General features: G+C 45.0%; 1 protein-coding gene and 1 long non-coding RNA gene across 2 annotated transcripts; both read right to left on the reverse strand.

Moving 5' to 3' along the window:
• Positions 1 to 715: 715 nt before the first annotated feature.
• Positions 716 to 1,648, reverse strand: LOC109945321 (uncharacterized). Its single transcript, XR_002268465.2, has 2 exons — positions 1,554 to 1,648; positions 716 to 1,196 (listed from the first exon to the last, which is right to left on the reverse strand). It is a non-coding gene; the product is annotated as an uncharacterized lncRNA (long non-coding RNA).
• Positions 1,649 to 3,130: 1,482 nt separating this feature from the next.
• Positions 3,131 to 3,532, reverse strand: LOC103651187 (mitochondrial inner membrane protease subunit 2). Its single transcript, XM_020551010.1, has one exon. It carries the CDS (start codon positions 3,515 to 3,517, stop codon positions 3,131 to 3,133), a length of 387 nt encoding a protein of 128 aa, XP_020406599.1. The 5' UTR covers positions 3,518 to 3,532.
• Between the last annotated feature and the right edge of the window lie 23,174 nt (positions 3,533 to 26,706).

Here is a 26,706-nt window from a genome sequence, read left to right on the forward strand (position 1 = left end):
ATCTCACCGTCGTGAGACCCAAATACCGAATCTCTTTCTTTCCTCGCACGTCCCCACCTTAACGGTTATACCGAAAGGAGTCAGGCCACCGCCATGCCCAAACCGGACAAAACATTCCCCCTCCTTATCCTCCTGGTGCTCCCCAGCCTTCATAACCCTGGGGTTGGACCGTACGAGTTCAGATTGAGTGACTGCCCACACTACTACAAATCGTGTTATATGAGATGGTTAATTTTTAGTTATTAAGACGCTTATGAAATGTCCAAATTTGATGTAGTCGCAAAAGATGTTCCATTTTTAAGATGGTTATAAACCGTCTTAAAAGATATTAAATAAGACATTTTTAATTTATAACCGTCTAAAAAAGGAATTTGTTTAAGTCATTTTGTCCAATAAACCGTCTTAAATTAGGTTTTGTTTAAGACACTTCTTCTAAAGAACTGTCGAAAATACGAACATTATAAGTCACAGTATTTATCAAACTGACTAGAATATCCTATAATAATAGACACTCGCAACAGAAAAACCATCTTATTTAGGAGACTGATATTGGACGTTTTAAAAACTGTCTTATTTAGGAGACTGATATTAGACGTTTTGAGAAATGTCTTATTAAGATTTGAAACGACTTACTTGGCAGTATATTCTTCAATTACCACATTATAATAATTTAAAAGAGAAAAATACATACACATATATTTAATAACACTATAAGTAATATAATATAGATAAATACCATTCAATATCTAATAAATAAGCATTGTCAAATAACTCATACATAAGTGTACTCTAAATTCAAACTTGCTCATCAACTGTATCAACTGTTTGTGCTAACATTGAGCCTAACTAAGTATATATAAATTCATGTCTCCACACTTGTGCGACCACCAAAATTTGAGTTCCATTCCATCTTTCATCGATGGCATCATCCATCGTTTCATCAATTCATCATCGTCAATGGCATCATTCACCAGTATTTATGTGCATCTTCTGCTCTGAATACTGAGCCTTGACCACCCGCAAGAACATGTCAGCATGTTCAGCTGGCTACTGCTTCAGCTGCAGCTGCAACAGCACAGTAGCCACAACAGCTGAAAATTACCACCCCTGCTGCTGTTGCTTGTACCGGATGCAGCCCAAAGTTGGGCTGCCAAATAGAGCATGTGTCTTTATGTGAAGGGGTCATTATCCTCTTGCTGACCAATACATGAATCATTTTGAGAAGTAAGACATGACTCTTGTGGAAGCTTTCAAAAGGATGCATGTCATTCAGTATGAGGACATGCATAACACAAATGATGCTGATGAACATGAAGAGACAATTTCAGTAAATGAGGGTAAGAAATAGCATGTTACGGAGTACGAACATTATTCTATTACACAATTCTGTTTTAGCTACCTTATTTCTTACTATCATAGACCTAGGTTTATAGAAAACAGTAAGAATAAATGGAGGATGTTTTTTAACAAGTAATGTTATTCTAGCATAATTCCATTTTCAGGTTGTTTTCTTGTATTCATGAACTGATTACTTGGGAGAAAAAAGTGCATACCTCCATATCCTTTATTGTAGCTGCATTTCTCAGTATCACCTCCTCATCCTAGAGAGACATGTCCAGAGTATCCCCAGTAGACAACTTGCCAACCTGAAATGAAGTACTCGGTAAGAGAACAAAACCTATTTAGGTTTGCCCATACATTTCTACAAGTTCAAAAGTTTGACCATAGAACTAAATATTTATCAGCTTCTGTTAATGTTGTTTGTTGCAAAAGATACTGTATTCAGTAATAACAAACAATGGTTATTTAAGTTGCTAGGTTAACCCCTCACACTGATCTAATTTAGTAGCAAACTGGTTCCAAATGGTGCTGTTTAAAACTGATGGAGAAGAACTTTAAAGCAAATTGTTCTTGCGCATGTGCCCATGTATTCACTGTATTCATTTTTCCATAACTTCTTACATAGATTAGTGTCCACTTATTAATCTAATTCCTAACTGATTCTGGAAGCCAGACCATCGAGCTGAACGAGCACAACTCCAATTTCTAGCAATTGCGACTCCGAGGACAACAGGTACATTGACTTATTTCCTTGCTGTCGACATGTGGTACATGATCTTGTACTATTGAAGATACCAACATACTGTATGTTTTCCACAAAACTGACCTTTGACCTGAAAATTAATATCAAAAGACACCCGTGTCTGTTGTCTATGAACTCATAATAATGCATAGATAAACTGCTAATCAGTAATCTAAACATTTGGGTCATGATTACACAAGAAAGAAAATTGCCAAGATAGAACAAATATTTGGTAGTAACGCTCTTATTCAGTCTCATAAATAAACCAGCAATCACAAATGTGAGAATCACAAAGTTATTATCATGTCTTCACATGATAGGTCATTAACAGCTATAAGGGACGACTTTGCAGATAATGAATGAAACTATTCTTGTGGAATGTCCTTGGCCATTAAATAGACAATAACACAACACTACATGGATGGAACATACCTTCTCACCACAAGATATATTGGAAATGTTTTTCCAACTTTTCTTTGTAGGCCTCACACTGAAAACAACACCTTCTGAAAATGGGTCCATGTAATCAATAAGTCCAGTTCAGAAGAACCTCCAAGAGTAATCATCTGAAACCATATCGTTTGTTAATACAAAAACTCATTTGAACAAGTGCAACCTGCCTCATGAAATAAGATTTTTACCAGCACATAGTTCTAATTCATTGAGGATCTAATTATATCACTAGTGATTAATTTTTAGGGTCAGTGACACTCCACATCTCATTACTGATCCAATCCAACACTACCAGTGGCTCAGACAGACATCAGATAATACAGTTTTGAAGCAGAGCTCAGAGAAACACCTCCCTGACATTGGTGCCTAGACTAGAGTCTCAGGCGCAAGTAGGTACCAATTACCCAAAAACACATGTCTCCTAATTCATATGCATCTCAATTCGAAGCATGTAAAATGTACTGACAAGTACTAAGCCTGTCGCTAAAAACAACTACTGAAACTCCATTAAGACCAACGATGCTCAGCATCAATCAATTGAGCACAAATCGGATCACGGAGGCAGCACCTAACAAGCAGTAGGAACCCAAAAGCCTAGCCCAGTGGTGACCAACTCACCACGATGGTTCTGGAGGAATCGCTGTTGCCGGGGTCGACAAGGTAGGTGATGGAGTCCCCCTGCATCCCGACGACGCGCTTGATGAGCCACTTGCGCGGGTCCTCGGGGGAGATCATCAGCACGATGTCCGCCGGCGCGACCCGGCCGAACCTCACGCTGACCCTGTCCACCGCCACCACGTCGTCCGCCAGGTTCAGGGCCGGCAGCATGCTGGCGCCCCGCACTAAAGCGACCGAGCAGAGGTGCTCGTTGGCGATGTGGATCACGCAGTAGGCCTTCGCCACCAGGAACACGCGGGAGAGGCCTTGCCTCGCGATGCTCCGCCACGGGATGCCCGCGAGACGCTGAGCGAAGCCCGGCATGGCGGCGGCGGCGGATGACGAGGGAACACCGGATGCTTCGCTCAGTTACCTCTCTTGGTCGGTGGGCTTGGGCCTCTTCCTATCTTTCGACACACAAATCACACAAGCTGGGCCGATTTTTTTTACAATTTAACCCTTTTTAAAAAAAAACACGTATAGCCCTCTGAATAATTTAATGTCGTTTTTAGACCTCTGAGTAATTTTGAAGTCCTTGCTTGTTGAAAGAAACAAGAAAGACCTTGCCGGAGTGCACATGAGACAATCTAATCGTGAAATAGGATTAAGTCTCTTGGAAAGGTAAAATATTTTTCGCAATCGCTAGTATATTTTAGATCTAAAAGGGAGAACACATGCCCTCAAAACATGGAGCAAGGTGTGATTTGTTTATTCGATCTTTTTATGGGGTTTTAATAAGAAAAGATTAGAAGAAATCATTTAGATGCTAGATTTTTTTTGAGTCTAAATCTTTGAAGTGGCCAGGTTTTGGAGTTTGACAATATAAATGTAAAAGTACTAATATATTCAGCATAGGATGGTATACCTTACTAAACCCCTTGAAACCTTGAGATACGTAAATCATAGGAATTAAAAAATGATGAGTTAGATTTGTTTTGTGACACATTAATGACTGGATCACATGTGAGTCCATTTTACCATCTATATCAAGTTGCAGAGATAAGTTACATTTTATAGCATATATACCATCAAACTAAGTCGAATTCACTATTACTACGTTTTTCACAATACGCCTTATGAGAAATATCATACAAAGACAGTTTCATATTTAGAAGTGTCTAGTATACTCACTAACATTTAAGACAGTCTTTATAGTCTAGGCGACTCTAATAATATCTTTATTTGAGATGGTTTCATATACAGAAGTGTCTAATTTACTAACCAAAATCTAAGACAATTCTTGAGATCTTAATGACTCAAAAAGGTATATTTATTTGAGACGGTTTTCAATAATAATCCGTCTTAAATCAAAATAAGACATTTCTTACGATGTAACTGCCTCAAAACATTGTTTTATTAAAGACGGATCTTGAACAAACCGTCTTACCTCACTCATCATTATATGATAAAAGACGCTTCTATAAAATATACTGATATCTGTCTTAAATTGTACGTCTTAAATAAGCATATCTCTAGTAGTGCCACACAGTCTCGAGTGGTTGTACTTATCATGAGTACATGTAGTGAAGGATGACAACCCGATCCTTATATGAGGGGACAATCCTTCTGCTCACGCCTAAACCAGCTGAGCCATCACCTTAGGCCCTCCCCTAAACCAGGGAGTCCCTGATCATCCCTACTCAAAGGTGATAAGGGTGAAAACCCTTCATCATACACATTTTGAAAAACATTTTCTTTTGAAAACTCACACCTTTCCCCAAATCATTTGTAACAAATATATCAGGGATTGATTGTGGCAAGCGGCTGGGTGGCCATAATAACTTGTCTCAAAATCATATCATGCATAAAATAACAGGCTGAGGGTTATGGTTGTAAAAGCATAGGTAATTTATGCATTAAAGGGATCCAGTGAGCTTGCCGTGCTTATCCGGCGAAGGGGGAAGGGGAGCTCGCGGAACTGGCTTCTAGCTCCACTGCCTGGCGTAGACTTGCAGATCTGGCCTCCACGAGACGGCACGAACGCTCCGATAACTATGCAACATGAACAAGCAAACAACAAACCAGCAAGTATACCAACAAATATTTAGTATAGTGGTCAGAATAGCGATATATGGAATGGTAGAGTCTTGAGTAGAATATGTGTCATGTGGTGTTGAGGTACTACTAGTGGTGGAGTAGAGGTGCTTACCAGGAGGGTGGACTGGAGGCGAAGCGACACTATGCGTGTAGCCGGTAGAGCGGAGTAACTGAGTGGGTGGGGTGTTTGCCTTGGCTGAGGGTGTTGAGTGTGTGGAGTGGGAGAGGGTAGCTGGGGGTATTTATAGCTGGGTGTATGTGGTGTAGCTCAGCGAAGTTCACTATTGGTGAGAATAGTGACGAAAGAATCGTTTGACTTAGCATGGACAGGAGAGTTATAGGCAGAATATGGGACAAGAGTATTTTGGGAGTTTTCTGGAATATGAACCATGCTTAAGGGATGACATGGTTGGATAGGGAATAGTTTGACAAGAATTTTAGAAACAAGATGATTGAAATCTGAGTTTGGATGGAGGAGTTTTGGATTTTATAATCATAGGGAGAAAAAGAAAAGGAAAGAAATATTCTAGAATTTGAATATTTAGAGATATATGTATTTTTGAGCGGGGTGCGAGGAATTATTTTTGGGCTTTTCTTGGGCAGAGGTTTATGTTGGTGGAAACTGTTCCTACCTACTGTGTCACATCAGACAACAGTAAGGCGGGACCCAAATAGCTGGAATGCTGTGGTATTCTGGTCCAAGTGGGTTGTGGTATCTTGGGCCAGGTTTGATAGGATTGAAGACATATCCATACAAACATGGTTCGCCTTTCTTTTTGGAAGTCTGGCTTGAAAGAATCCCAAAGTTAAGCGTGCTCAACTTGGAGAAATCTGGGATGGGTGACCAGATGGGAAGTTCCCTACTGGAAGGAAAACCACAGTCACCGGAGTTCGTATGACTGGAATATGGGTCTGGCTGGTCTTAGGTGGACTGGACAGCATGATGGATGAGTAGTTGAAATTTGGGGTGATCGGATGATCGATGAATAGTAACGATGAATAGTAATGGTGAATAGTGACAACGGGAAAAGTTACCATAGATATCACCGATGAATAGTAACGGTGAATAGTAACGATGAATAGTAACGGTGAATAGTGATGGTGAATAGTTCGTATGAACGACCGATGAACGATGAATAGTGAAGATGAACGAACGATGAACGATGAATAGGAACTATAAACGAACGGACGAACGATCGAATGATCGGACGAACGAACGATCGGAATTTCGGCAGCATAACGGCAGGACAAAGATTATATGGAAGAACGATGAATGTGGACGATGAACGATGAATAGGAACTATGAACGAACGATGAACGATGAATAGGAACTATGAACGATCGAATGATCGAACGAACGAACGATCGGAATTTCGACAACATAACAGCAAGAAAAATATTATTTGGACGAACGAACGGACGAACGATCGGACGAACGGACGAACGAACCATGAACGATCGGACGAACGATCGAACGATCGGACGAACGAACGAACAAACTAAGAACATGTGGACGAACGATCGAAGAACGACCGAACGATCCTTGTGCTAGTGTGTGCTTGTGTGGGAAGTGGAGTGGGAGTGGGCGTGTGGGGGGGGGGGGAAGGAGTTGCCATGAAATGGCTTGGGGTGGGATGAGAGGAGGCCTTTGCCCCTCTATTTATAGCCATGGTGGGGGGATTAGAGGAGGGATGAGAGGATTAATGGGAGGATGAGAGGATTAGTGGGAGATTAGCATGGATTTGTCTTATATGAGTGTAATTAGCTTGTAGAGCTCACCGTATGACACCGGAGGCATACGTATACGTATGAGCATGAGGAAAGTTATGAAGAAAATATTTGTAGGGACTTGAAAAATGATTCTGAAGGTATTTCTTAGGAAGAAAATACTTGGAGATATATCGGCGGAATATTTGGGCAGTATTTCTGAAAGAGTTTGAGGGTGATCACTGGGGAAATATTTGTAGGATATTTTGAGGAGGATTTTAGAGAGAATATAGACCACTATATTTTTATTTGTTGATATCAACTCGCAAACCAACATTTTGAAATGAAATTTGAAATTCATTTTGAATTTAGAGCGAGTTTGAGGAAATTTCAAGATTTGAATTTTTGGGATGCTACATATAACCTCCCTAAGCTTTCTTGAAGGGTCCAATCATGTCTAATCCCCAGCACGCGAATGGCCATGTTATAGGTATGGTTTGCAGCTACTGCACCAGTAAATGCTGTTGCTTTGACAAGAACTGACAAGCTTCACATCTCTGGACTAACTCGACTGCATCACTCTTTGCTGTTGGCCAATAGAAACCAGACCTGAAGACTTTCCCAACTAGAGTTCTGGATGTTGCGTGTATTCCACACTGTCCGACGTGAATCTCATCTAATAGCTGTCTCCCAGTAATCGAGGAAATGCACTTCATGAGGACTCTTGTTGCACCCCTTCTGTACAGTGTGCCCCCTATGAGGGTGTAATGGGCCGACTGTCTTGCGATGCGTTCTACTGCAGCCTTATCATTCAGTTCTTCTTCATTCTTTATATACCTGATGATAGGCTCTCTCCAGTCATTAGAGTCTGACTCCGGCTGGCTTAAAGTCTTGAACGAAGACTCCGGGTGGGGCCTGGGCTTGACTGGATCCTAGTTTTGACAACGCGTCTGCTGCTGTGTTGCGATCTCTTTCCATGTGATGGAATTCTAGCCCTTCAAATTTGTCTTCTAATTTACGGACGGCTGTACAGTACTTGTCCATAGAATCAGTCGAGCAATCCCAGTCTTTATTTATCTGACTTATGACCACCAGTGAATCTCCGTATACCATCAACCTCTTAATGCCCAGTGATATGGCAATGTTCAACCCATGGATCAGAGCCTCATATTCCGCTGCATTATTTGATGCTAGGAATGATAACTGAAGGGCATACTTAAGTTGTTCACCTCCAAGGGCAATGAAGAGGATTCCTGAGAGCACCTAGAGGGGGGGGTGAATAGGTGATCCTGTAAAACTTCAAAACTTAAGCCACAAAAACTTGTTAAGTGTTAGCACAATTATGGCCAAGTGGCTAGAGAGGAGTCAAAACACAATAACCACAAGAAATCAATCACAGAGATGACACGGTGGTTATCCCGTGGTTCGGCCAAGTACAAAACTTGCCTACTCCACGTTGTGGCGTCCCAACGGACGAGAGTTGCACTCAACTCCTCTCAAGTGATCCAATGATCAACTTGAATACCACGGTGTTTTTGCTTTTCTTTTCTCAATCCCGTTTGCGAGGAATCTCCACAACTTGGAGCCTCTCGCCCTTACAAAAGATGTTCACAGAGAATCACGGAGCAAGGGAGGGAATGAGCAACGCACACAAGACTTCAAAAGATCAGAGCAACACGCACACAAGCAGCAATAAGAGCTCGCAACACACCTCAAAGAGTACGCAACTCCACAAGAGCTCTATATGCTATCACAATGAATCGAATGCGCTAGATCAATGTCTTGGTGCTTAGAAAGGTTGTAGGAATGCTTAGTATTCTCCTCCATGTGCCTAGGGGTCCCTTTTATAGCCCCAAGGCAGCTAGGAGCCGTTGAGAACACATCTGGAAGGCTATCCTTGCCTTCTGTCGTCGGGCGCACCGGACAGTCCGGTGCACACCGGACACTGTCCGGTGCCCGATTTGTTTCCACAAACAGCTCATCCGACCGTTGCTTTCTGATGCAGATCTGCGCACCGTTGGCGCACCGGACATGTCCGGTGCACACCGGACAGTCCGGTGTATCTTCTCGACCGTTGGCTCGGCCACGTGTCGCGCGCCGATCGCGCGGCCGACCGTTGGCCCGGCCGACCGTTGGCTCACCGGACAGTCCGGTGCACACCGGACAGTCCGGTGAATTTTAGCCGAAGTCGCCGGAGAAAAACCCGAGAGCGGCCTCTTCGGCCGAGGCGGCCTGGCGCACCGGACACTGTCCGGTGCACCACCGGACACTGTCCGGTGCACCACAGGACAGTCCGGTGCCCTAGACCGAAGCAGCCCCTTGGCTGCACACAGCCAAGTCTTCTCTTCTCTTCTTCTTTCTGTTTCTAACACTTAGACAAATATATTAGTACACAAAACCAATGTACTAAGACTTAGAAACATACCTTTGTTGAAGATTTGCACTTTGTTCATCCATGGGCATTAATTTACATTTAAGCACTTGTGTTGGCACTTAATCACCAAAATACTTAGAAATGGCCCAAAGGCACATTTCCCTTTCAATCTCCCCCTTTTTGGTGATTTATGCCAACACCACATAAAGCAACTAGAACAAGTGCAAAATCACTTCAAATAAAAACTCAAATTGGTTTTGATTCAATTTTGGCATATATGGATCATCCTTTGCCACCACTTGGTTTGTTTTTGTAAATCAAACTCAAATCTCTATCTCTAAGTCAAACACACATGTTGAGGCATAAAGAGAGTCATTCCAAAAGAGATTGATCAAAGATTTCAAAAATTCCCCCTATTTCCCATAATCAACATTTCTCCCCACAAGAAGCCAACTTTTGACAAAAGAGACAATACAAGAGTTTTGACAAACCAAAAAGCTCTATTATACTTTTTCAAAATTTCTCAAGTGGTAGCTGATCCATTTATTGCTTTGGCCTTTATTTTCTCCCCCTTTGGCATCAAGCACCAAAACGGGATCAATCTTGGCCCTTTAACCCCATTGCCTCACCAAAATCTTCAATTAAGAGTACAAAGGCAATAAGATCATAGAGATGAACTTGGAATAAGTTACCCTCTCATCGGAGTGCAGTGGAACTCTTGCATGGACCAAGTTCACCTTTCCCCTTTCAATCCACCTTCGAGACTAAATCAAGCAAACTCAAGCAAATGGTTAGTCAAAGGGTCAAGTTGTAACACATCTCCCCCTAAACATGTGCATCACTTTGCAACGGACTTGTGAGGTCCAGGGAGTGTTTGTACAACTTGAGCACCACAATAAGCAACAATATGCAGAATGAACCTGATCAAATGCATAAACACATGTATGCTACAATTCAATCCAAGTTCCGCGAATCTAAGACATTTAGCTCACTACGCAGCCTGCAAAAGGTCTTCTCATCTAGAGGCTTGGTAAAGATATCGGCTAGCTGGTTCTCGGTGCTAACATGAAACACTTCGATATCTCCCTTTTGCTGGTGGTCTCTCAAAAAGTGATGCCGGATGTCTATGTGCTTTGTGCGGCTGTGCTCAACAGGATTCTCCACCATGCGGATAGCACTCTCATTGTCACATAGGAGTGGGACTTTGCTCAGATTGTAGCCAAAGTCCCGGAGGGTTTGCCTCATCCAAAGTAGTTGCGCGCAACACTGACCTGCGGCAACGTACTCGGCCTCAGCGGTGGATAGGGCAACGGATGTTTGTTTCTTAGAATTCCATGACACCAGGGACCTTCCTAAGAATTGGCACGTCCCCGATGTACTCTTCCTATCGACCTTACATCCAGCATAGTCGGAGTCTGAGTATCCAACTAAGTCAAAGGTAGACCCCTTTGGATACCAAAGCCCGAAGCAAGGCGTAGCAACCAAATATCTAAGAATTCGCTTCACCGCCACTAAGTGACACTCCTTAGGATTGGATTGAAATCTAGCACACATGCATACGCTAAGCATAATATCCGGTCTACTAGCACATAAGTAAAGCAAAGAACCTATCATTGACCGGTATGCTTTTTGATCAACGGACTTACCTCCTTTGTTGAGGTCGGTGTGTCCGTCGGTCCCCATCGGCGTCTTTGCGGGCTTGGCGTCCTTCATCCCAAACCTCTTTAGCAAGTCTTGCGTGTACTTCGTTTGGGAGATGAAGGTGCCATCCTTGAGTTGCTTCACTTGGAACCCAAGGAAGTAGTTCAACTCGCCCATCATCGACATCTCGAATTTCTGCGTCATCACCCTGCTAAACTCTTCACAAGACTTTTGGTTAGTAGAACCAAATATTATGTCATCGACATAAATTTGGCACACAAACAAATCACCATCACATGTCTTTGTAAAAAGAGTTGGATCGGCTTTCCCAACCTTGAAAGCATTAGCAATTAAAAAGTCTCTAAGGCATTCATACCATGCTCTTGGGGCTTGCTTAAGTCCATAGAGCGCCTTAGAGAGCTTACACACGTGGTCGGGGTACCGTTCATCCTCGAAGCCAGGGGGTTGCTCCACGTACACCTCCTCCTTGATTGGTCCGTTGAGGAAAGCGCTCTTCACATCCATTTGGTACAACCTGAAAGAGTGGTGAGCGGCATATGCTAGCAAGATACGAATGGACTCTAGCCTAGCCACAGGAGCGAAAGTCTCCTCAAAGTCCAAACCTGCGACTTGGGCATAACCTTTTGCCACAAGTCGAGCCTTGTTCCTCGTCACCACCCCGTGCTCGTCCTGTTTGTTGCGGAACACCCACTTGGTTCCCACAACATTTTGCTTCGGACGAGGCACCAGTGTCCAAACTTCATTGCGCTTGAAGTTGTTGAGCTTCTCCTGCATGGCCAATACCCAATCCGGATCTAGCAAGGCCTCCTCTACCCTGAAAGGCTCAATAGAAGAGACAAAGGAGTAATGCTCACAAAAATTAACTAATCGAGATCGAGTAGTTACTCCCTTGCTAATGTCACCCAGAATTTGATCGACGGGATGATCCCTTTGAATCATTGCTCGAACTTGGGTTGGAGGTGCCGGTTGCGCTTCTTCCTCCATTACTTGATCATCTTGTGTTCCCCCTTGATCAAGCGCCTCCACTTGAGGTACCTGTTCGTCATCTTCGGTTGGGGGATGCACCATAGTTGAGGAAGAAGGTTGATCTCGTTCATCTTGTTCCTGTGGCCGTACTTCTCCAATCGCCATGGTCCGTATAGCGGCCGTCGGAACATCTTCTTCATCTACATCATCACAGTCAACAACTTGCTCTCTTGGAGAGCCATTAGTCTCATCAAATACAACGTCGCTAGAGACTTCAACCAAACCCGATGATTTGTTGAAGACTCTATACGCCTTTGTATTTGAGTCATAACCTAATAAAAACCCTTCTACAGCTTTGGGAGCAAACTTAGAATTTCTACCCTTCTTCACTAGAATGTAGCACTTACTCCCAAATACACGAAAGTACGATACATTGGGTTTGTTACCGGTTAGTAGCTCATACGACGTCTTCTTGAGGAGACGATGAAGGTAGACCCTGTTGATGGCGTGGCAAGCAGTGTTAACGGCTTCCGTCCAAAAGCACTCGGGGGTCTTGAACTCTCCTAGCATCGTCCTTGCCATGTCGATGAGCGTCCTGTTCTTTCTCTCTACCACACCATTTTGCTATGGTGTGTAGGGAGCGGAGAACTCGTGCTTGATCCCTTCTTCTTCAAGGAACTCCTCCACTTGAAGGTTCTTGAACTCGGACCCGTTGTCGCTCCTTAACTTTTTCACTTTGAGCTCAAACTCATTTTGAGCTCTCCTGAGGAAGCGTTTGAGAGTCCCTTGGGTTTCGGACTTTTCCTGCAAAAAGAATACCCAAGTGAAGCGGGAAAAGTCATCAACAATAACTAAACCATACTTACTTCCTCCTATGCTCAGATAGGCGACGGGTCCGAAGAGGTCCATATGTAGCATCTCCAAGGGTCTTGATGTCGTCATCACATTTTTGGTGTGATGAGAGCCTCCCACCTGTTTCCCTGCTTGACAAGCTGCACAAGGTCTATCTTTTTCGAATTGAACATTAGTTAGACCTATCACGTGTTCTCCCTTTAGAAGCTTGTGAAGGTTCTTCATCCCCACATGTGCTAAGCGGCGATGCCACAGCCAGCCCATGCTAGTCTTAGCTATTAAGCATGCATCTAGACCGGCCTCTTCTTTTGCAAAATCAACTAAATAAAGTTTGCTGTCTAATACACCCTTAAAAGCTAGTGAACCATCACTTCTTCTAAAGACAGACACATCTACATTTGTAAATAGACAGTTATATCCCATATTGCATAATTGACTCACAGATAGCAGATTATATCCAAGACTCTCTACTAAAAATACATTAGAGATAGAATGCTCATTAGAAATTGCAATTTTACCTAACCCTTTTACCTTGCCTTGATTCCCATCACCGAATATAATTGAATCTTGGGAATCTTTATTCTTGACGTAGGAGGTGAACATCTTCTTCTCCCCCGTCATATGGTTTGTGCATCCGCTGTCGATAATCCAGCTTGAACCTCCGGATGCATAAACCTGCAAGGCAAATTTAGGCTTGGTACTTAGGTACCCAACTCTTGTTGGGTCCTACAAGGTTAGTCACAATTTCCTTAGGGACCCAAATGCAAGTTTTATCACCTTTGCATTTTGCCCCTAACTTCCTAGCAATTACTTTTCTATCCTTTCTACAAATTGCAAATGAAGCATTTAAAGCACAATAAATTGTAGAGGGTTCATTCACTACCTTTTTATGAACATTTGCAACATTTCTTTTAGGAACAACATTTCTCCTAGTAATATTTCTATCATACACATAAGAAGAACTAGGAGCAAACATGGCATGAGAATCATAAACATATGAATCAAAAGCATCATAACTTCTATTTCTAGTTTGTCTTTTATCATGATACAAAAAGGCATGGTTCCTTTTAGCACTAGTAGCCATAGGGGCCTTCCCTTTCTCCTTGGCGGAAATGGGAGCCTTATGGCTTGTTAAGTTCTTGGCTTCCCTCTTGAAGCCAAGTCCATCCTTAATTGAGGGGTGTCTACCAACCGTGTAGGCATCCCTAGCAAATTTTAGTTTTTCAAAATCACTTTTGCTAGTCTTAAGTTGGGCATTAAGACTAGCCACTTCATTATTTAACTTTGCAATAGAAGCTATGTGTTCACTACAGGCATAAATATCAAAGTCTTTACATCTATTGCAAATAACAACATTTTCTACACAAGTTGTTGATTTACTAGCTATTTCTATCTTAGCATTCAACTCATCGTTAATGCTCTTTAATTTTGAAATTGTCTCATGGCATGAAGATAATTCACAAGTAAGCATTTCATTTCTTTTAACTTCTAGAGCATGAGATTTTTGAGCTTCTAAAAATTTATCATGCTCTTCATACAATAAATCCTCTTGTTTCTCTAAGAGTTTATCCTTCTCATTCAATGCATCAATTAATTCATTAATTTTGCCAATCGTAATTCTATCTAGACCTTTAAATAAACTAGAATAGTCTATTTCATCATTGTCACTAGAATCATCACCACTAGAAGAAGCATAAGTAGAGTTTCGAGTACTTACTTTCTTCTCCTTAGCCATGAGACACGTGTGACGCTCGTTGGGGAAGAGGGCCGATTTGTTGAAGGCGGTGGCGGCGAGTCCTTCATTGTCGGAGTCGGAAGAGGAGCAATCCGAGTCCCACTCCTTGCCTAGATGCGCCTCGCCCTTTGCCTTCTTGTAATGCTTCTTCTTTTCCCTTTTGTTCCCCTTTTCCTGGTCACTCTCATTATCAGGACAGTTAGCAATAAAATGACCAAGCTTACCGCATTTGAAGCATGATCGCTTCCCCTTGGTCTTAGTCTTGCTCGGCTGTCCATTGCGACCCTTTAGCACCGTCTTGAATCTCTTGATGATGAGGGCCATTTCTTCATCATTAAGACCGACTGCCTCAATTTGCGCCACCTTGCTAGGTAGTGCCTCCTTGCTCCTTGTGGCGTTGAGAGCAAAAGGTTGCGGCTCGTTGATCGGTCCATTCAATGCGTCGTCCACATACCTTGCCTCCTTGATCATCATTCGCCCGCTGACGAATTTTCCTAGGACTTCTTCGGGCGACATTTTGGTGTACCTGGGATTCTCACGAATATTATTCACCAAATGAGGATCAAGAACGGTAAAGGACCTGAGCATTAGTCGGACGACGTCGTGGTCCGTCCATCGCGTGCTTCCGTAGCTCCTTATTTTGTTGATAAGGGTCTTGAGCCGGTTGTATGTCTGAGTTGGCTCCTCGCCCCTTATCATCGCGAACCGTCCAAGCTCGCCTTCCACCAACTCCGTTTTGGTGAGCAAGGTAACGTCATTTCCTTCATGAGAGATCTTGAGAGTGTCCCAGATCTGCTTGGCGTTATCCAAGCCGCTCACTTTGTTATATTCATCCCTGCACAATGAAGCTAGAAGAACAGTGGTAGCTTGTGCATTCTTATGGATTTGCTCATTAATGAATGAAGGGCTATCCGAGCTATCAAATTTCATTCCATTTTCCACAATCTCCCAAATGCTTGGATGGAGAGAAAATAGGTGAGTACGCATTTTGTGACTCCAAAATCCGTAGTCCTCTCCATCAAAGTGAGGAGGCTTGCCAAGTGGAATGGGGAGCAAATGAGCATTTGAGCTATATGGAATGCGCGAATAATCAAAAGAAAAGTTTGAGTTAACCGTCTTTTGTTTGTCGTGGTCGTCGTCCTTTTGGGAAGAAGAGGACTCATCGCTGTCGTAGTAGACGATCTCCTTGATGCGTCTTGTCTTCTTCTTCTTCCCATCTTTTCGCTTGTGGCCCGAGCCCGAGTCATTTGACTTGTCATCCCTTGGCTCGTTGACGAAGGACTCCTTCTCCTTGTCGTTGATCACAATTCCCTTCCCCTTAGGATCCATCTCTTCGGGCGGTTAGTCCCTTTCTTGAAGAGAACGGCTCTGATACCAATTGAGAGCACCTAGAGGGGGGGGGTGAATAGGTGATCCTGTAAAACTTCAAAACTTAAGCCACAAAAACTTGTTAAGTGTTAGCACAATTATGGCCAAGTGGCTAGAGAGGAGTCAAAACACAATAACCACAAGAAATCAATCACAGAGATGACACGGTGGTTATCCCGTGGTTCGGCCAAGTACAAAACTTGCCTACTCCACGTTGTGGCGTCCCAACGGACGAGAGTTGCACTCAACTCCTCTCAAGTGATCCAATGATCAACTTGAATACCACGGTGTTCTTGCTTTTCTTTTCTCAATCCCGTTTGCGAGGAATCTCCACAACTTGGAGCCTCTCGCCCTTACAAAAGATGTTCACAGAGAATCACGGAGCAAGGGAGGGAATGAGCAACGCACACAAGACTTCAAAAGATCAGAGCAACACGCACACAAGCAGCAATAAGAGCTCGCAACACACCTCAAAGAGTACGCAACTCCACAAGAGCTCTATATGCTATCACAATGAATCGAATGCGCTAGATCAATGTCTTGGTGCTTAGAAAGATTGTAGGAATGCTTAGTATTCTCCTCCATGCGCCTAGGGGTCCCTTTTATAGCCCCAAGGCAGCTAGGAGCCGTTGAGAACACATCTGGAAGGCTATCCTTGCCTTCTGTCGTCGGGCGCACCGGACAGTCCGGTGCACACCGGACACTGTCCGGTGCCCGATTTGTTTCCACAAACAGCTCATCCGACCGTTGCTTTCTGATGCAGATCTGCGCACCGTTGGCGCACCGGACATGTCCGGTGCACACCGGACAGTCCGGTGTATCTTCTCGACCGTTGGCTCGGCCACGTGTCGCGCGCCGATCGCGCGGCCGACCGTTGGCCCGGCCGACCGTTGGCTCACCGGACAGTCCGGTGCACACCGGACAGTCCGGTGAATTTTAGCCGAAGTCACCGGAGAAAAACCCGAGAGCGGCCTCTTCGGCCGAGGCGGCCTGGCGCACCGGACACTGTCCGGTGCACCACCGGACACTGTCCGGTGCACCACCGGACAGTCCGGTGCCCTAGACCGAAGCAGCCCCTTGGCTGCACACAGCCAAGTCTTCTCTTCTCTTCTTCTTTCTGTTTCTAACACTTAGACAAATATATTAGTACACAAAACCAATGTACTAAGACTTAGAAACATACCTTTGTTGAAGATTTGCACTTTGTTCATCCATGGGCATTAATTTACATTTAAGCACTTGTGTTGGCACTTAATCACCAAAATACTTAGAAATGGCCCAAAGGCACATTTCCCTTTCAATTCCTGCGTCTGCTCCCTGCAGTTTCAGCGAGCCATCGAAATGCATTTGCCATAATTCTGTAACCTCCGGGTTGTCAGGTACTTGTTGCTCGGTCCATTCCAATACGAAGTCAACCAGTGCTTGAGTCTTTATTGCCGTGCGTGGCCGAAACTCGATGTTGTGAGCTCCTAGCTCGCAGGCCCACTTGGCTATTCTTCCGACGGCTTCTTTGTTGTGAATAATATCCCCTATTGGAAACCCGGTGACTACTATGACTTTGTGGTCGTCAAAGTAGTGACGGAGCTTGCGAGCAGTTAGAAGTACTGCGTACGATAGTTTTTGAACTTGAGGATACCTTTTTTAGAGGGTCCCAGAACTTCACTGATGAAGTAGGCCGGATGCTGTACCGGATATGTGTGCCCTTCCTCTGCTCGCTCGACTACTAATGCGGTGCTTACCACGTGAGTCGTGTAGGAGATGTATAACAACAGATCTTCTGCCGGCTTATCTGGCGTGGCTCGGTGTGGCGGCTTTAGCACTGGTGGCATGGTCAAGAACTTCTTCAGTGCATCGAGAGCTTCCTGTGCTTCTGTGGTCCACTGGAACTTGTCTACCTTCTTGAGCAATTTGTAGAATGGTAAGCCTTTTTCTCCTAGCCTTGATATGAACCTGCTCAAGGCTGCCATGCATCCAGTAAGCCTTTGCACTTTCTTCTGTGATCGTAGTGCTTCCATTCTCATGATAGCCTCGATTTTTTCCGGGTTAGCTTCAATTCCTCGGTGGCTGACAATGAATCCGAGCAACTTCCCTGCTTGTACTCCAAAGACACATTTTTCTGGATTGAGCTTCCACCGGTATCGCCTCAGGCTATTGAAGACCAGCTGCAAATCTCAATGAAGTATTCTGAGTTTTCTGTTTTAATCACCACATCGTCAACATAAGCTTCTACCCGCTTGCCCTAGTGATCGGCTAAGCATGTTTGAATAGCTCTCTGGTAAGTCGCTCCAGCGTTCCTGAGGCCAAACGACATGGAGGTATAGCAGAAAGCTCCAAACGGGGTAATGAATGCAGTTTTTTCCTCATCTTTTTTTGCTAGGCTAATCTGATGGTATCCAGAGTAGCAGTCCTGGAAGGACAACATAGAACATCCAGCGGTCGAGTCTACCACCTGATCTATTCTGGGAAGTCCGAAGGGATCCTTCGGGCAGTGTTTGTTGAGATCTGTATAGTCGACGCACATGCACCAATCCACTTTATTCTTTTTGAGTACAAGAACAGGATTTGCTAGCCACTCAGGATGCAGTACTTCTCTAATGAACCCTGCTGTGACTAAGCGAGCTAGCTCGGCGTGAATAGCCTCTCTCTTGTTAGGCGTGAAACGATGCAGTTTTTGTCGGATCGGCCTTGCCTGGGGATAGACCTTTAGTTTGTGCTCGGCCAGCTCTCTCGGGACTCTCGGCATATCCGTAGGCTGCCATGCGAATACGTCTCGATTATCTTGCAGAAACTGGACGAGCGCGCCTTCCTATTTGTCGTCCAGGCTGAAGCTGATGATGGCAGTTTTGCGTTCATCGGCGAACCCAAGGTTGATTCTCTTCGTTTCTTTAGTCGGCCGCATAGAGGTTACAGCTTGAGCTTCATTCGCAGGTATCGCGAGGTCTTCCTCAGGCTTTGAGTTCACCTGCGCGGAGGAAATCATCGATGGTTTGGTGGCGAGGGCCACCTGAATGGCCACATGGAAACATTTCGTGGCGCCTTGGAAGTCAGCGCGCATGGTGATGATTCCTTGTGGTCCCGGCATCTTCAATATCATGTACGAATAGTGCGGAATGGCCATGAATTTCGCCAACCCTAGCCTGCCGATGATGGTGTTGTATCCGCAGTCGAAGCTTGCTACTTCGAACCTCAGGAACTCGGTTCTGTAGTTTTCCGGAGTTCCAAAGGTGATAGGCATGTAGATGTGTCCAAGCGAGTATTCTCCTTCGGTCAGCACAATGCCAAAGAAAGGAGTGTCTGACTTGTGGAGCTCTTTGAGTGCAACTCCCAAGCCTAAGAGTGTTCAGGGGAAAGTGACATTGATGCTGCTTCCTCCGTCCATCAATACCTTCTTTACCCTGCTCTCTCAGATCATCGGATCGATGAGGAGCGGGTATTTGCCCAGATGATCGAAGTTGAGCCATTGGTCCGCCTGAGTAAAGGTGATCGGGTGTTCCGACCACCGATAGGGGGGCGGGAGCACTAGTGGTCGCCACCAGTATCTGTCAATCGTTGATCTTCTATTGCCTTTTGTTCTCTTGTGACCCGTGTCCGCCGAAGATGACATTGACTTCTCCATCGACGCGTGGGAACGCTCTGCCTCCTCCCCCTTCCTGCTGCTGAGGTTGTCGAGGTTCTCCAGGTCCTCCTCGTGGTGGGGGAGGTGGTAGAGGTTGGAAGGGTCGGCCATTCCCGATGGAGTGCTTGAAGTCTCTGCAGTTCCAAAGGGTGTGACGCATATCTTTGTGGTACGGGCACTGGGCGTCGAGGATGTCGTCCAATGTTCGTTTGCCTCCATGGGGTGCCCCTCGGGCACGAGAGACGGGTGGTCCAGCGGCATGGACTTCTTCACGAGGCCTCTTCTCCATCGCTTGTCGGTCTGCTGGTTCGTGTCGCATCGTGGTGCAGATGGAGCAGGCTTCGTTCCTCCGATGAGGTCTTGAGCCCATTCGTCAGCGGTGATGTAAAGGTCTGCCTCCCTGAACAGCTGCTCGGAAGTGGTCGGTGCCTTTTGTAGTATGGCTCGGACGAAGGCCGAGTCATTAGATCCCCGGTAGAAGTCTTCGATCACTGCTGCTTCCGCGACCTTAGGAATTTGATTTCTCATGGTCTGAAACCTCTTGAGGTACGATCGAAGAGTCTCATCCTCTTGGCGCCTGATGGATTTGAGGTCCCATGGCTGTGCCGGTTTGTCGGAGAGGGATTGGAAATTGGCGATAAAACACCGACTGAAGTCGCTCTAATCGTCGATGCAGTGCCGGGGTAGGTGTCGTAGCTATTGTAGTGCACCTTGCCCGAGGACCAGTGGCGGAGCTATATAAAATTAATATCCCGGGCCGTTCTATAAAACTTGAAGGTTACTTTAAACAACCCCTAACATATTGTGTGGCTAATTATACCGCTAAAACTAAATATACCACAAACATAGACTAAGATATTATTTACTTCAATTTAGCATCTAAAAATACAATAAACTTGATTAAAAATATAAAATTACCTAATTAGAGACGATTTGGTCCTTCCCCGCCTCTAATAACTTCATCATCATTAGCACGTGAATTTGAACCTACACATTACAAGTTCAATATTTGTATAAAATGAGAGATACAACATGACAATATAACTAATGGATGCAAAAATGTATAAGTGAGTACAAAAATATACCACTTGAACTTTGTGGAGGTAGCTTTTTCATTTGACTCTTCAATTCTTGAAAATGGTATAAAATATCATCACTTTGAATACTTGCAAAGATATCTCGTTCTATATAGCATACCATTCTATAATTCAACCAATCATTTCTCATCTTATTTCTCAATTCTGTCTTGATGATTTTCATAGCTGAGAAGGCTCTTTCAACCGTGGCAGCTGCAACAGGCAAATTAAGGCTAATTCAATGAGACGATAAACCAATGCAAAAACTAGGCGTCTCTCGGTTTGTACCATCTTTCTTTGATTTTGATGTCAATCTACCATCAGTCACAAAAACATTTGACAATCTAGTATTTAGCTCGTTGTTCACTAGTAATTAGTAAAAAAAAGTTGAGAAAATGAGAAGCGCTTACACGCTGGCCTGAAACCTGGAAGCCTGGAACTGGAACAGTGAAAAAGTAGTACAGCACGCTGTCGGCTAGATGGCTGGTCACTGGGCCTGGCCACCTGGGCAAGTGGCTGAGTGGAGTGGGCGTCGGCGCATGGCTGGCCTGGCCGGTGGCCGCTGCTCGCTGCCCGTGCCCTGTCCCTTGCGGCTGGCAGCTACGCGCGCGGCGCACCTAGCGCAGCGGCTAGCGCCCATGCCTGCGGGCTGCGGCTGGCTGCCTACGGACTGCATGGCGTCGCTGCGATACTGCTGTAGTGTTGCTAGCCTTCTCTGCTCGTCTGCTAGCACCCCTGCGGGCTGCGGCTGGTGGCTGGCGCTCTCGCACCGTGACAGACACGGATGCTGGACACAGAAAACATATAGGAACCTGTTAGGGTTTTTTATGGGCCAAAATCTGTACTACTTATATAAAATTATTTTTGGGCTACGACCCGGGCCACGGCCCAGGTGGCGCAGGCCCAATATCCACCCCTACCGAGGACGATGGATAAGTATGCAGTCATCACATCTTCAGTTGCCCCAACGGCCCGGGCGATAGTGGTGTAGATGGCCAACCAGCCTCCCGGGTCCTACTTGGGCTCGTATTTGTCAACGTTGGAGACTTTAAAGTTTGGGGGCCATTGAATGGCTTTGAGACGCGGAGTGAGTGCCGATACTCCACACGTGTCCTCCTGTCAACGACCGTGGTGCCGGTCCCGGGTTGTGCCACCAGTTGAAGCCGTTGCCGACTCAGCTCTAGTGGCCTGACTTCGTGCAGGGACGCCATGATCCCGGTCGTACTTCTCTCGGCGCCGTATTTTGTTCTCATGTCATCGTTCGCGTGAAGCATTGATGGAGCTCCGCGCGTCCCGCCGACTGTTGATGGCGTGCCATAGATCGCTCGGAGGATGAGCGAGTGGCAGAAGATGATTAGCCGCTCGAGTGAGCAGCCGCCGATACCCTTCAGCGTCTGGAGTCTGGGGGAGATCATCGGCTATCCGAGCCAATACTCTCTCGACCTCACTCGGTGTGTTCATGGCGCGAGCGAATTCAGGGTTCAGGTTTCGCGCGTAGAGAGTGTTCTCTTGGCGTAGCCTTGCATCCTGTTCGGCTTGCTCTTGAGCCTGCCGACGATCATGTCGACGAGAATTCCTTCTTTCCATGAAGACTCGTTCGTCAGAAGTTTCTTCCACTTCTAAGATCTCGTCTCGAGACACAGGTTGCGCCGGATCTCGTTCTCAAGCTTCATGGTGTCGTCGAACATTCCGGCGTCGATTCCTTCGTCGGCGAGCTTCTCGCTGAGGGGGTTCTTCCCCAGGCACGATTGGCTCGTCGTCAGAGATAGGGGACGATTCCACTCTTCCCCTGATGAAGAGGATGTCGGGGTAGAATGGAGCTGTCGTGACGGCAAGCTTCTTTCTGTTCTCCTTTAAGGGTGAAGGTGCCATAAAAGCAGCTTGACGGGCCTTTGTCTCGTTTGCTTCTTTTTTCCTCGTAATCGGTGTCCATTTTTTCGTGGATGAGGTGGACGACGGGGTTCTCCGGGTAAACGAATTCTCTACTCCTCGCTTGCAGGAGGTAGTCTTCGCCTGGAGCGCTGGAGGTTGCGCTTTTTCCTGCTCCATTCTGGCTTTTTCGGAGATTTTTGAGGAAGGCTTCTTCTCCGGTGGATCCGCTATTCAATGCAAAATTCCTTCTTCGTCTGCCATGGATGAGATGGTTCTGAAGTAGAACACGGATCCATGTTGGAGGGCAATCTTATGTTGGAAAACGATGGCCATTGAGCTAGCTTGGATCAGCGACACACCCCCAACCTGATGCACCAGCTATTGGTGTTTGGGACCCGACCGCACACCCGGGGTTACCCCTCAAGATGCTTTTGGGTAGGACAGTGTTACCGACTGTAGCTCGATGGTTCATGCTAGGCGCACGAGAGAAGATAGACAATTTTGTACAGGTTTGGGCCGCTTAGAGAGGCATAACACCCTACTTCCTAGTGTGGATCTTTATGTGGTGGGTTACAGGGGGATTCTCTAGGATGAAGGATGCTAGATAATGGAGTAGATGGTTAATGAGTGACCTGTCTTTTGATGGGGTGCCCCCTAGGCCTTATATACTCGACCGTGGGGCGTTACATGCGGGTATGATAACATCGTGCACCTAAGTAATAGTGAACCGACTGAACTTATCTTCATATTATCCTAACGACTTATCCTCGTTTAGTTCCGACGTCTGAGGGCGCTGCGCGGGAGAATCGAATCAATGCTATGGATAATGCTTAAATCCAATGAGCCGTCTGGGCTCGAGTATATCCAATCTTGCATTAATTCATTCCGTCCGCGGCTCCTCCCCTGGCCCACGAAGGGACGGCCTTGTGACATAATGGGTCCAAAGCCTTTCACGAGGCCTTCTAGCCTTCTAGTGGACCCGGGGATATCTGTCCCCTACAGTATATGGTGCTGAGCTCGTTCGGCCCTCCAAGGCCAAACCATCCACTTGCTCTTCCTTTTAGCCGGTTCAGAAAAAACCGCAGGTGGAAATGAAGTTCACATTTAATGTCGGTAAATACGATAAAATATTTGATTAATTATTAAAAGTGGCAACATTAAGATATCCCACACTATTTCGCCATTAGATGAGTTAAAAAGCGTGCTTTTTGTAAATGGCATGACTCCTTTTCTTATGCCACTAATGATTGTAATATATTTCATCAGTAGGTAAAATCAGCTATAAATGAAGGTCGATTGAACTTTTAGGAGATGCAGATTGATAGGTAGTCATTTTCTATCAACACACTAGTGCTGACCAGGAAAAAGGTTCGTGGTATGCGGACGCGGGGGTGTGGATTACGAAGGGGGCCTGCCTGTTGCCACTTAGCTTGTGTGAGCGCGCCCCTGAGCCGACTGAAGTTAGGCCGAGGGTGGGTTACTTCTCTTTTTTAAAAAATTCAAATTTAAGTCTGAGTTCAAATTTCAAACTAAAATGCACAGGCAAAACAAAACTTCAGCATGATATGCATAGATTGTTATTTTATTTAGTATTTATTAAAGGAACATTTCTCAAATGCATAATTCACTCACCATAAATTCCTAATATTCTCTCTTATCTAATAAATAAGTAACAAAACAAACTAGACCCTAAACAAACTTTTGGGGTATACATCAAGCCTAATAATTGATGGATGAAGATGCCATAAAAACAACCTACCATAAACAAAAGATATGACTAAATTAGTATATTATAGAAAGTAGATGTTTAAAGGTCCATGCAGTAACAACAAAAATACACTCTTTGCTTAATATGTAGCAAAGAGCCATCTCCATCCGGTGTCAAGCATCCCGTTTCTGTGAGAACCCTCTTTGCATTTGTCATGGAACATGGCACACCATTTTCTTGATACGAGAACATCTCACATCACGTGTTAGCTCTTTCGCCGGATCGAAAATGTACTAAATAAGGAGCGGTAACCTTTAAGCTGGAGGGAGAAGTAGATGGCCTGACTGGCACCGCTAAGATCACATTGCACACCCGAAACCAGGTAGGGTTCATGAACACGAGTCCACTTCCGACATGCCATGCTCTCTGGAGCCACGCGGGACCTAGTCCAAGAAGGCTCGCACACTGCACAAGCGGAACCACCTCTCACCAAAGAAAAAACAGTGGGATGGGCGGGACCCTACCTCGTGTGGCGGATGGAGGTTACCGAGGCCTGTCCCTTCTCCCTATAGGGTGTAGTGTAGCAGACCGATGCCGCGCTGATGGGCACGACAACGAGTGACGAGGGCCGATGACGAGGTGGGGGCATAGGGGAGTGATCTATGGGTTAGAGTTTGGGAGTCATCACGCGATGGATGGACGAACGATCGAGGGTTGGGGGGAGGGGGGCAAATCAAATCGGGTCATGGGCAACAACTGAATAACAATGTCCAGTTGAGGCTTATTTTCAAGAGAGGGCGAGGATCTCTGCTACGAACAGTGGCACACGTGTCAGCAAAGCGACGCCTCACGGTACACGTGGAATGCGAACGTGGAAGCAGTGGTTGAAGTTTTAAGAAAAAGAGATGGGTCCTAATGTTGATGCTATGAAGGATGTGACTAATGCATACTAAAAAGTATTTGTAGGGCTATAAATATGCAACATGTCAACCTCTGGCACGTGCAATGAACTTATCTCTACTACATATTAAGCCAATAGTGTTGACGAGGATCTAGCGACGGTTCCGGCTTGCCGAGGATGCTGGAATCCACCCCCGCCATGTACAGCGCTGCTTGATCCCACTGCTTGTTCATCTTGTGGAGCTCCAACTTGACATCTTCCATAGTAGCGTCGACCTAGGGACGCCACCCGTCGAACTCGGCGCACGAATTCTCCAGGTCCCGCAGACGATCATCCTTGCACGGGTGAATTTGCTAAATCTTTGCTCCCACTTGACATCTTCCAAATGTGGGATATGTTGCAGGTAAGTTTACCTGCATGGCTTGAGCTATCTCTAAAACCATGCTATTGTATTCACATCTAATTACCTATGGTAAAAACTAATGCTACCTTGTGCTTGGTTCTCAACTATCAGCATGTGTGATGAATCTTGTTGTATGGTCTCCACATTCATCCGTGTAATGTTGTCTACACAAGTAATCTGTTCTGCAATGTTGTCTACACAACTAATCTATGCTGTCTTTACAATCTCCCCCTTGACTCATTATCTACGTTGTGCCTTGCTTGGCTTGTGCATTTCTAAATTTCCTACCTTTTGAAATTAACTATCCCAGGCTCTTATGGGGGCAATCGAAATGGGGGAATAGTCTACAACTATCATAGGTGCTACTTTTCAAGTAGATGGTGGACAAATCCTTCGAACATTCAAATCGAACATTCAAATCTATGCACACTCATCTAATGGTAGGGCAAATAAGATGAGCTTATTGAACACACATAACTCCCTTTGTATATGATTTTTCTGTTATTTAGTCCGCAACATGACAAGGATTAATTTCGATACATACATTCTCATGAAAAAAAACATGGAAAAATTAGTTAGACATGAAAACACATTACTCTCCACAAAGTGAGTTGTTTTTAGAAAAAGACATGTTGGTTTCTTTACTTCTCTCTTGTGGACTGACAATTTCTTTCTAGGTGACCGGTTAGAGATTCTATTTGGAAACCACAAGGATTTGATGATACTTTTTGCATGTTTCTAGGTTTCCTAAGAGGAAAGGATTCAAAGAAAGGGCGTTGTTCTAAAATGCCAAAAGGAGATGTTGCCTCCCAAAGTTTGGGCAATTTTACTCCGCTCCAAGATGGGAGTTTTCTCCTCTCAAAACCAGAAGAAAAAACTTAATTTTAACCCCTCTGTGCACTTTGTGGAGAGGGATGCATTGGCGATGTTGAGCAGTTGTTTGATGCTATGAAGGAAGCAGGGATGCAGTCTACTCAGTATACATACATTGTGTTGATGAGCGATCACTATCAGAGATGATGTGAACAGTGCAGTTGTGTTGTATTAGGAATTGCTTAGGCCTAGTTTAGGTACTCTAGTATTGACCTTAATCCATATGTGTTGAGGTGGATTGGGATGTAAATTAGTTTAAGTTACACCTCAATCCACCTCAACACATGTGGATTGAGGTCAATATTAGAGTACCCAAACAAAGCCTTAGGGCCTGTTCGTTTTTCACGGATTGAAGACCTAAAA

Source organism: Zea mays, chromosome 3 (genome assembly GCF_902167145.1).
Source record: "Zea mays cultivar B73 chromosome 3, Zm-B73-REFERENCE-NAM-5.0, whole genome shotgun sequence".
Lineage (NCBI taxonomy): Eukaryota > Viridiplantae > Streptophyta > Magnoliopsida > Poales > Poaceae > Zea > Zea mays.

Coding starts and splice junctions, on each gene's coding strand:
- LOC103651187 (XM_020551010.1), bottom strand. CDS start 3,517: ATGCCGGGCTTCGCTCAGCGTCTCGCGGGCATCCCGTGGCGGAGCATC.